This window comes from Phoenix dactylifera, chromosome 2, assembly GCF_009389715.1.
Source record: "Phoenix dactylifera cultivar Barhee BC4 chromosome 2, palm_55x_up_171113_PBpolish2nd_filt_p, whole genome shotgun sequence".
NCBI classification, from domain to species: Eukaryota; Viridiplantae; Streptophyta; class Magnoliopsida; order Arecales; family Arecaceae; genus Phoenix; species Phoenix dactylifera.
The window spans coordinates 1032379-1044317 of NC_052393.1; the positions used below are offsets into that span (position 1 = coordinate 1032379).

An 11939-nucleotide genomic window follows, 5' to 3' on the forward strand; every position below is an offset into this window, starting at 1 on the left:
GTGGAATGTTTGAATTTACATTGTTAGTTACTTGAGCTGCTTGTGTAGGCATTACTTGTGTGCCTTTCTACCAAAGAGAGGAAATGATCGGGCCCATCCAAAAGAACGGTGCTATTTGTGTTTCGAACAGGTGCAAAGCATCAGATCGATGAACTCTTATTTTATTACCTGAAAAAGGAAATGGCAATTCAAAGGTGTTCGTTCATCAGCAGACATGGTGAAGATGGTTATCAAAATGACCACCATTAAGTTTACGTGTTTCTTTTTTCTTTCCCTTTTATTGGAGAAAAATACAGTAAGGACTCTACTAGTATGAAGGATGCCAATTGATTGATCTAAAGATGGCTGGTATTCAGTGCATGCATATACTTGGCTGGTATTCAAAGATATATGACTCAACATGGAAGACTTGGGTGCAGTGATGACAAAGATATATCCTTTTGTTTTTTCAAAGAGTCCCTTAGTTGCCGCCCTCTGTTCTTGTTGTCTAATTTCCTTGGCAATTTATAGTAGTTAGAGATATGTGACTCAACATGTAAGACTTCAGTATGGTGATGATAGTAGCAAATTTGTATTTTACTTTCTTAGAAGCCGCCTAATTGTCGCCATTCATTCGAATATGACCACAATTTTTAGAAGATGTGCCGAGCAATGAGAAGGAAACATGACATTCAAATGTCAATGTCAGATGTAGGAGCCTAAAGCACATTCCCCACAAGATGTTACCTTTGGGTCCCCACTATAATTGTTGATTATTTTATCGGTCAATTCGATGCTTTGTTGCTACTCAGAAAGGCAAGAATCTAGGCGTTTCTAACTAAATCCTTCTCCAAAATCACTCTATGCATCACCGAGAGCATCACAATTGAAATTGGTGAAGTACACGAGTCATGCAGGTGACAAGTACACGAGAGTCACAGGGAGTTGGGTGTATATATCCTATCAATCACGGCACAATGGAAACTGGAGTGGAAAATAGGATAGTGTGGGAAAGTATTAATAAGTATTAATAACAATGAACGTAACATTGCTATGGCTCCTCCAGCAAAATTTTGAGTACCTCCCGTTACATTCCCCCATGAAATAATATAATGTAAGTTCTTAATGCTTATGGAAACGATAAAGAAGTAAAATACTTGATGAAGAACGACGTATTGAGGAGCAATATCATTATTTTTTCCGGTAAAACGGGGTCCGTTAATTGAAGACGTCGGCGCAAGCCATTGATACCATGGCCGCCCGCTACTTTGGACGTCCGGACCAAAAAATATCGGGCCTTCTTATTTCGACGCGACGTGTTCAATTCACGCCAACGGATAGCGATGGAGGAAGCTAAATGGAAAGTAATGAACAGGATTCCAGAATTTAGAAGAACATGCAACGAGGACTCCATGAAGTCTCTTAGGGTTAGGGTTTAAAGGCAAGGAGTGGCGGAGAGGCTCCCCCACCTTGCCTCGACGAAAGGTGGGATATTTGGAGGAGCATTCGGTGGAATTCTGGGATTTTGGGATTCTTTTCGCGAACGAATTGGCCTTCTCTCGGAAGGAGGAGGCAAGTGTACAAAGTTTTCATTGAAGCTGGGTTTAAGACCAAAGGTAAGATTTTTCATTGAAGAAATAAAGAAGATTTTTATCAATTTTATCTTTATCGGAGTTTTAGAAGGAGACTTCTAGTTTTTTATCTACTTATTAATCGCGGAAATTCGTATCGAATTTGACGGGAAAATCTTGCCAATCTGTGGTTTTGGAACCATTGGATTGTCGGGCTTTCCTCTCCAGACCATTGGTGAAGATTTTATCAATGTTAGGTCTAGAGCCCATTGGTTGCACGCCTGAGATCGGCTGCTGATGCTGAATCGGGCTCTCTGCCTCGTACAATAGAGTTTATTTGGTAAATTTGCTAGATAATTTAGGAATTTTGTTTGAATTTCTGAGTGTATTTTGATGAAATGCTCTGCTGTTCGTTGTTTTTGCTAGATAAAATTCTGAAGTGTAGGAACAACGCCAGACAATGGTGATGAGAATTGTAGACCTCCGATCTGACACGGTCACGAAACCCACGGAGGCGATGCGAGCTGCCATGGCGAGCGCCGATGTGGACGACGACGTTTTGGGCTCCGACCCCACCGCCCACCGCTTCGAATCCGAGATGGCGAGGGTCATGGGGAAGGAAGCCGCTCTCTTCGTGCCCTCGGGCACCATGGGAAATCTCATATCGGTGCTTGTCCATTGTGAGGTCAGGGGCAGCGAGGTCATCCTTGGGGACAATTCCCACATACATGTCTACGAAAATGGAGGCATATCGACCATTGGAGGCGTGCACCCGAGGACCGTGAAGAACAATCCCGACGGCACCATGGATCTCGATCAGATCGAAGCAGCTATTAGGCATCCCGAGGGAGCACTCTACTACCCAACTACTAGGTTAATTTGCTTGGAGAATACGCATGCTAAGTGAGTGTCATTCTCTGTCCACTCTCCTTAGTTTTTTTTTTTTCCCCGAGAAAGCTCCTTAATATATTTGGCTATTGACTTGTGGGAATCTTTTAGAGTCTGTGCCATTAAAAATGTTCTTTTTAAGAATTCACCAGTGGCTAATATTTAAGACCAACCTTTTGCTGTTTGAGAATCCATCTTGCAGTAGCCGAGGTTAACTCATGTTCATTCCTGATTATTTTTCATGCCCTGCCTTTGGACCATATACGACCTTGGTAAACTCTTCTCTTAATTCTGCTGAATCCTCACTGTGTCAGCATAACTAGGGTCCATTCAGCTGTCTACTTGCCCAACATTTAGTAGGACACAAGTTTCAAACTTTTCTAGGAATGGTGGGGTTGTGGGGTTCTGTTGCTTGTGAAAAGTGTGAGTATTCCTCTCTTACTTTTCTATTATTTCTTCTGTCCCTTTCCAATGTTTAGTGACTTACCACCTGATGCCTATTTTTTATACTTGCCTAACTTTGTGTGGACCTAGTTCCAAGAAGAGGGCTTTCATTTTTTTTTCAATGATGAGATCTATGTGTCTTAATACCTTAAGGAGACAGGGTTGTGATGCAGTCCTTATGGCGAAGGTTATTGCTCGTATGAACCATTGATGCAGTTATGGGACATGACGTAGTAAAAAACGTCTTCAGTTTAAGACCAACTTACAGAAGGATATTGATGAAACCATCAGGAAATGACTGGAAATCTATCTATCAGTGGTTTACCTGCTGACAGCAGTTTCTTTTAGTTTTATAGGCCTCCTTTACAGAGAATGAAATTAAATTATCTTCCTACAGCTTTCTTAATTGCATGGCATGGAATTTTGTTGCCACTATTATAAGCTCTTTTACTTGGATGCTCCTAGATTGATAGGACCAACTACCTGCTCACCTGAAACTTTTCTTATGTTCGTTTGTGACAAATGCCACTGTTTCACATGTAACATTGTGGCATTTGATATCAGCTGGTCTTTGATTGAACTTTGGTTGAAATTTTTCAAATATATTTCATATGGTGAATACTAACAAATAGAACGATCCTAGAAATTCATAAGCATATTTAAAGGATGACATTGAATACTCTAAGAAAAAATAAAAAAACACTGACCTTTCTTCTGATCATTCTGTTTCATTCCTGTTACGCTATATGTACTTGAGATACACCCCCTTCGTTATTTCTAAGCTTTCAATAATCTGGTGTATCCTGCAGTTCTGTTGAAACCCTACTTTCTGAACAAAACTATATGTGTACAAACTTCATATTTTTAGACGCTAATTGAGTTTCGAGAGGGTTGTTTATTTGGAGGGTGAGATATTCCTTTAACTATTTTATATTAAATTCTTTTCTCATTTGTTTTATTCCTTAGTGACTTTCCAAGCATTTTTTTCCATAAAGCATAGTTTACTTTTTGTGAAACAAATTCTGGAAGAGGTTTACATTTGCTTTTGATAAAGAAATTTTTGTAGCAATCTATTTGGTGGATAGGTATGGGTCTTTAGATGAGTTGTTAACGAAATAAATATTTATATAACCTCGTCTGAGGTGGTACTCAAGCTGGAATCTGCACTTCTTTTATCGGACTTTTTGATGATTGATCCGCTAGTTGGATGGCATCTTTTGATATCATGATTTATCTTTTGTGTTTTATTAACCACAATCATGACAATCAAGCTTGAGTCTACTCATATATGTTCAACCAACCACTTATTCTTGTTCCTTGTTATTGGAAGCTATATCTTTTATTCCTCTCAGCTTTTTCAAGTCCATTTTCAAATTTTTTTGTCCAAATTAATACATGATTGGCCCCTGTAGTTGCAGAAACAACTGTTAGAAACTTAGAATGGTTTGATATGAATGAATTTGTTCATAGCAATTCCCGTGAATCAGATCAATTAATCTTATCAAATTGAACCATGTTACTTCATTAATATATATTGATATATATGCAATATATAGATTTATGTATGTATGTATGTATAGATATAGGTATGTGTGTATAGATACATAGATATAGGTATGTGTGTATAGATACATAGATATATGTATGCGTGTATAGATACATAGATATGTGCATGTATGTATAGATATATAGATATGTGTATGTATGTATAGATATATAGATATGTGTATCCACATATAATAGATAAATGTAATATATATATGTATCTATAATGTGTGTGAGTGTGTGTGTGTGTGTACATGTATATGTATGTATGTGTGTGTGTGTGTGTGCGTGTGCGCGCCCTGAGCTTGGATTTTCTTATTCCTTGCCAACAAATTATGGACATTTATTCTGCAAAATTTGATACAAACTCAACTCACACTTCTTACCAGGGCTTTCTTAGATCTTTGGTGTGCAAGCCAATGCCATCTCATTGAACTTTCTTCTTACTTTTGACGATATATTTTCCTATCATACCAAATATTTATTGGAGTATCCTAATTTCGCCCACAATTATTTCACGTATTTTAATTAATTTTCTATATAAAATTCTCATTTTTGTACCAGCTCATATACAGGTGCATGTCATCTTTCTTTCAACAATCTCATTCAATTTGTAGATAAAGAAAAACATATTTAGTAAATGATATTTCCTTTTACATATCTGTTAGCTATCAGTTATCCTGAGGACTTGAAAGTAGCTTTTGTAGGATATAAGATCAGAATAATACTTCATGCATCTGTTTGTTCTCTTACCAATATAATATGTTAGGTTGTTGTCAGTTATTTGCTTCTTTTTAGTTTTAACTTATGACTGATGAGTAATGTAAAAGCAAATAAAAATAATTTTGATGAAATGGAACCTGTTACCCCTTTAGTGCACATGCAATAGTGTGCTTTTTTTTGGGGGGAAACGTCAGCCATTCCCTTTAACTTATGCACTGTTAGAGTTTGGGTCTAGGATAGCCAAACTCATCTTTTATAGAGATAAGTTGTGTACAAATATTTGAAACACCTCCCAAGTTTTGAAGCTGGAACCTCCTCCAAACATAGGAGGGGTGTGATTGTCTACTGCCCAGTTCGCATGTTATATTAAAATTACTGGTAGCACGGTTTCTGCAAATTGATGTTATTTAATAGCTTCCTAATTGCCGCTGCAGTTGTGGGGGAAGATGCATTTCTTCAGAATATACAGACAGGGTAGGAGAGATAGCTAAAAAGCATGGTTTAAAGCTTCATATTGATGGAGCACGCATCTTTAATGCTTCAGTTGTAAGTATTTAACACCTTTAAATATAAAGTTAATCAATTTTATTTTTTTTTAAAATCTGAACTGCAGGTTTCTGTTCACTGTGGGTGCAGTTTAAGTTAGCTGTCCAACGCCTTTATTTCTTTCATCTATTCCTTATATCCCAAAAGTTTGTCATGCAGTTTCCTAGAAAAAAAAAATTGATGGTATCTAAAAGGCTTAGCATTTTGATGTTTTGTAGTTGAAAGAGCATCATTTAACAGAAACTAGATATTCACCAAAAACAAAACAAAAAAAAAAGGAAACTAGATAAGTTTCATTGATTATGAACATGTTAGGTTTTTTCTTTTTTAATGTCATAGGTATGATAGCAGAACTTTAATCTTCAGTATATGAAGGATTCACATTTGTTATTATAGTCTATGACTTTCTATTTTACTTATGTAATGTATGTGCTATCAGAATCAGTTTGATCTGTATATATCCATAATTTTGGTATGTTTGAGAAACAAGAACATGAACTTGTACACAACATTTTTTTTTCAATACCTATGCTTGTTTGCCTTCATAGAATTTGGGTATCTAACTATACCCATTTAATATGCTAGGCACTGGGGGTTCCTGTTCATAGGCTGGTGCAAGCTGCTGACTCGGTTTCGGTATGATGAGTTGTGTTTCTCCTATTTTTCTTCATTAACCTTTGTTTAATTGTTCATTGTGGGTATATTTTCTTTCTATTTATCAACAGAAGAACGAACTCTTCTGTTATGTGTTGCTTTTCAGAATTTAGGCTGTGAAACAGGCTGATTCTTTATTTATTGTGCAATGGACAATTCAGGTGTGCATGTCAAAAGGATTGGGTGCTCCAATTGGATCTGTTATTGTAGGCTCAAGCGAGTTTATTACTAAGGTATTGGCATATATATAGTTACTAATATATCTCTCCACAGAATTCTTATGAATCCAGAAATTAACTTATTTCAGGCTAGAAGGCTTAGGAAAACCTTAGGTGGTGGGATGAGACAGGTTGGAGTCCTTTGTGCAGCGGCTTATGTTGCTTTGCGAGATAATGTGGGAAAGCTTGAGGATGATCACAAAAAGGCCAAACTGTTTGCAGGTTATAAATATATTTTCATCGTTTGACTTTCAGCTGGCTTTGTTCTCATGTCTAGTCTGTTTAGTGAAAGGTTTTTTCTCCTTCCACACATATATTCAAAGTAATTGTTTTGCTGTTTTTAGTGGCTTATCTTCACAATAAGGAACAATGTACCGACGTACCGGTGGGCATCGGTACCGGTACAGTACCAAACCAAATCGAGCCGAACCGGTACTGTACCGATGGGGCTAAAAGCCAAAAAAAATTTAGAGCCGGTACGGACTGTTCGGTACCGGGTCGGTACGGGGTCGGTACGGGGTCGGTACGCGCCGGTACCGGTCGGGGCATGCCGGTACCGGTCGGTACGGTTCGGTACCGAAATATGTAGCTATACCGTACCGGTAGGATCCGGTACCAGTATGTACCGGCCGGTACCGACCCGTACCGACCGGTACGACAGACCATGTTTACATTTTACATACTGTTCAATTGTTCAGAAGCATTTACTCTTTTGTCAATGTCATTCTGATTTTTTTTTTTCAGATGGATTGAAACAAATCAAAGAACTAACTGTTGATACATCTTCAGTGGAGACAAATATGGTTAGTACATTGGTCATAATTAGCTTTATTTTATGAAATCAATATACAAGATACTAGCAAATTTTCTGTGGAAGACATTTAGGACTTGGGAAAAGTTAATTCTTCCATTTTGTCTTCTTTGTGGATAGGTATTTTTGGATATTGTAGAGAGTTCGCATATATCACCTGAAAGGCTCTGTCAAGTCCTGGAAGAGCATGGTGTACTTGCAATGCCAGCAAGCTCCACAAGGTGCAATCCCGAGCTGTTGCCTCCAAGTTGTTCTGTTTTGTTGCTTTCTGCTCCTTCACAGAGCTGAAAGATTTGCATAGTCAGTTTGGTTAAACAGCATTAGAATTTCTTTGATTCTTAACTTTCTGCATTCATATTCAATGTAGCAGTTGTCTTTAATGAATTCATTCCTTGGTATATTTATGGTTCTGTAACCTAGTTGGATCAGGGCAACTGTTCCCAACTTCCTGCTGAAGCATCCTATGCTGACAATGGTTGACACAGGAGTAGGATTTGGACTGATTTAATTGAGTTTATTCACTAAAATATTTAGGTTGGAATTTAGAAAGATACATGATGGATTGAAAGTTTAGGGCTTAGTTTGAGGAAGAAATAATGAATTTATGATTTGGTTATTAAATTCTTTGGGTTTCTGGTTGCTTGACAACTAAAGTAATGGAGAAATTTGGAAAATTAACATTAATAAATGAAGAAACTAGGTTCTATGATTAAATAACTGTTTTTGAGTTCATGTAGAAACTAACAAGCAGATCTAAAGCGATGAACAAAATAATTGATCAAAATAAAAGGAAAAAGCTCAGTGTTGCTCCCAAAGAGATGAAAGAGAGTAATTTCATAACCAAGTTGTCTTTGGCATGATAATATACTCGGGTTTGTAAGACAGGGCTTAAGATTAGGGTGTTACTTATACAGGATATTTCCATTCTTTCTGCTGTCGTTATATAATTTTCTGCACCAATAGTTAATTCACTAACTGGGAGGCTTGATCTGCTGTATGTTAATTTGTTTGGCCCCTTATTTACCTGTACACAGAGCAGGTGTATGGGTGGGGATGTGGGTCTCTTGGAAATGTTTCAAGTAAGAAATCACAATGAAGCAAGTGACAATGTGTCTGGAAGATCGTGTCACTAGTAGACAGATCAAAGCTGAATTGTCAATTCCTAAAGACAGCCAATGAACTTCATATGCCAACTACGTGAAATACAGCATATCAATAGAAGTGAATTCACATAACCAGAACGATAGATTATATTCCTCATTATTTAATTGTAGTTTAATTTCTTCTAGGGCACACACCCAACCCTTTAAGGACAGGTAAGCCAGTTTCTACCAAATAAGGCCTCATGCAAAACGTGAACATCAAGTTTCCTCTCATGCAAAAGTCATGGCTGTATCTATATTAAGCTCTTATCAAAGGTTAATTCCTCTTGTAAGCTCGAGCATTGACTTTCTTTGTATCAATAGTTCCTATTTTGCAAGTCAAATTTGTGGCAACTGTAGATATATCGGAGAAATCAAAGATCTTTTACATATAGAAAAAAATATATATTAATTTCATACAGACGGCATCTATTTTTTGCAATATAAATAATTTTAGTCATTTGTTTGATTATTTACCTAGGAATCATGATTTTTGAACATTTTAGAGCTTATAGTTACCTCAGTATGATGCCTTTGTGATGAAGGGCCATGGTGCAATTTCTGTGTTCAGAACCCTGAACATGATATTTGGCATTAGAAAACATGTATTTTAGGTTCGTTTTTTATGTCACTAGGTGTCTGCATTTGATTTTCTAGCTTTGCAATGAAACTTGGAGAATGATTAGTTATGTGGGAACTCGTATTTTTCTCAAAAAAATGTGAGGACTAGCTATTGTTTTAGTATGATACCTCAAAATGCACGGCCATTCTCCCTATAGATCTTTTTGGTCAAAATTTTTATCATGGTTTTTAGTAAGCTTTGCAGCAAATACATTTTCCACCACCACATGCTATAATGGACCTAATATAGCTAATTTTTCTTTTTTTCTGATGGTATCACTCAGGGTAACAAATCTATTGACCTCCTGAAATTGGAATAGATTGGTTATGAAAAATTTGATTACCATTTCTGTAGGTTTGCTTATGTGTTGCTTGGTCGATATTATAATCATCATTTCTCATAGCAGTCTCTTAATATATGACAGTCTACTCTTCCAGTCTAAAGCCCAAATGACTGATTGATAAGTAAAAACATGCAGTGATGCAATTAAATTCTGAAATATTATTACTTATGACTTGGATTTTCATTTCTTTCAGGGTTAGGCATGTTGTCTGTAGAGTGATGTATTGCTTGGTTGATATTATAATCGTTATTTCTTCTTGCATTCTCTTAAGAGATGACAGTCTACCTTTACAGTCTTACGCCCAAATGACTAGTATTGATAGATAAGAATATTTAGCAACACATTTAAATTTTGAGATATTCTTAACACATTGATTTTCATTTCTTTCAGTGTCAGGCTTGTCGTCCATCACCAAATTTTAGAGAGTGACATCCGCTATGTACTGGCATGTATGAAGGTAATCCCACAACCAATCTATTCTATTATACTTTCACACTTCAAGTTGATTTCCTACACGACTTTGATTCTTAAATTGTCGTCCCCCTTTCAGCAAGCTGTTCAAGAATTATCAACTGATGGTATCACAAAATGAGACTCAGTCATCAACTTATTGTTATTTTTTCTGATCTCATAGATGCAGTCAATGAAAAGGTGCAAGAATTTGTCATTCTTCTTTCTCAAACATTTGATGTAACTATAATTCAGTATAAATAATTATTGAGCCTTCTTGTCTATTTCAGAGGCCCTTAACTTAAATTTCTCCAAATTAATGCCTGTTCTTATTGGTGTTCATGTTTTATTGATGATTTTGTGGGGTACATGGCATATCGTCTGACTAAATTCACCTATGGGTCCAACTATAAATGACTAAGATGGTTCCCGACCATCCATTGGTCAAGCTAAAATATCTACCATGAACATATTTAGATAACACGGATCTTTGTAACTTAGTGACATGCCATACTTATAAATTATAAATTTCCTGCTGAAATTTGGTTTTTTCCCCCCATGTATAGTTTAGCAGCTTGATGATGTGGCCATTGTGAGGCTTGAATCATATATTTATTTACCCTATCAACCTAGTTATAGTTATAAATCTCATTCTCAAGGTTATGTATAAGAAGTTTTATACATTTGGATTTTTTATTTATAACTCTTAAATAAATTGAAGAAATAAAAAACGGTTGTACCAAGAGAACAAAAATTGACAATTGTCTCGCTTATCGTAATCATATGCGGACAATATGTATGTAACAATGTTTTAAATACCAATAGGATAATAGTATGACTTACTATCTCTGGCATCATCAGGATGGAATGAGTCGGAAAATAGACTAAGATAGGACGAGATATCTACCCACCCAACTCGTAATACTTAATAGCCAAGATGGTCCCATCTCATAATATTTATTCACTTATGTGATACTATTTGCAATGCGAAGAATTTATTTATTTATTTATTCATGCCTTACTTATTTCTGCTAAAACTGACAATATATTTGAAGGATTGGAGGGTGAAAATATGTTAGAACATCTTTGTGTTATCAATATAATTGCTATTTCCATGAAGAGCTTGAATCAATCCTCACTCAATGCCACATGTTACGAGCCCAAGCGAAGCTAGGTGGAGCTTATTGTACCTTGGCTATTGAATCCTGGCACACCTCGAAAGAAGCCCTTGCATAAAATACCATATAATTTAGATTAGTTATTTAAATTTTAATTCAATTTATAGCTATTCTTTTAGTGATCTTTTTACTATCATTGGGGCTGAGAGCTATTTTACGTTAATGGGTTGTGTTTTGAAATTAATTTATGATAGTTTTTAATGTTGGGAGATATGGATTTATCATTTTGATATTAATTTCGTCTCATCATGTTTTTAGTTATAAACAAAAAACTGGGTGTAATCAGTGTCGGTAATGATCAAAAGAAGTTTTTTTTTCTATTATATAAATTCACTCATCATGCCTCCGTCATAAACAGATACTCAGTTTTATTAAAACTCATTTAGGATCAAGACAGAGCAAAGAGGTGCACCAGCAAAAGCCAGCAGTCTTGAAAATCTATAGTTAGATAGGATTATAAGAGGCCATGTTCCCCTCATGTGGAGTTAATATGGGCAACATTTGTTCATATTAATATTACAATAATGTTGGCATGCCCAAATAAAATCCCCAATAAATTGTTGTTTATCACCATTACGGACATAATGGCTTTTGTTCCCTCAATTTATTTGTAAAATAATTTTTAACATTAAGTGTATATTTTGTTTGCGATCAGAATCAGGATTGAAATGAAAATCAGAATGGATTGAAATAGAAAATAGAATGACTATATTGTCTATCTTATTTGGCACAGAATTGAAATAGAATTTGAATATCAGGAGAGAATATGGATTAGATTATGGACAATCAGGGAATGAAAATAAAACTTTCTCCAAATAAATGTAT

The 11939-nt window shown here is 36.0% G+C and overlaps 1 protein-coding gene across 1 annotated transcript; it reads left to right on the top strand.

Moving 5' to 3' along the window:
• The first annotated feature begins 1235 nt into the window (after nt 1-1235).
• On the top strand, nt 1236-10260 carry LOC103716066 (probable low-specificity L-threonine aldolase 1). The gene is made up of 10 exons (XM_008803917.4): nt 1236-1595; nt 1977-2453; nt 5585-5696; nt 6282-6332; nt 6512-6583; nt 6658-6790; nt 7313-7371; nt 7500-7600; nt 9877-9943; nt 10037-10260. Exons 2-10 carry the CDS (start codon nt 2011-2013, stop codon nt 10076-10078), a joined length of 1080 nt encoding a protein of 359 aa, XP_008802139.1. The 5' UTR covers nt 1236-1595; nt 1977-2010; the 3' UTR covers nt 10079-10260.
• Nucleotides 10261-11939: the final 1679 nt, after the last annotated feature.

Excerpts from the sequence above, each read along its gene's own strand:
- LOC103716066 (XM_008803917.4), top strand. The coding sequence starts at position 2,011 with ATGGTGATGAGAATTGTAGACCTCCGATCTGACACGGTCACGAAACCC. Across the intron at positions 6,584-6,657 it reads CAAGCGAGTTTATTACTAAG|GCTAGAAGGCTTAGGAAAAC; the intron begins GTATTGGCATAT and ends AACTTATTTCAG. Across the intron at positions 9,944-10,036 it reads ATGTACTGGCATGTATGAAG|CAAGCTGTTCAAGAATTATC; the intron begins GTAATCCCACAA and ends TCCCCCTTTCAG.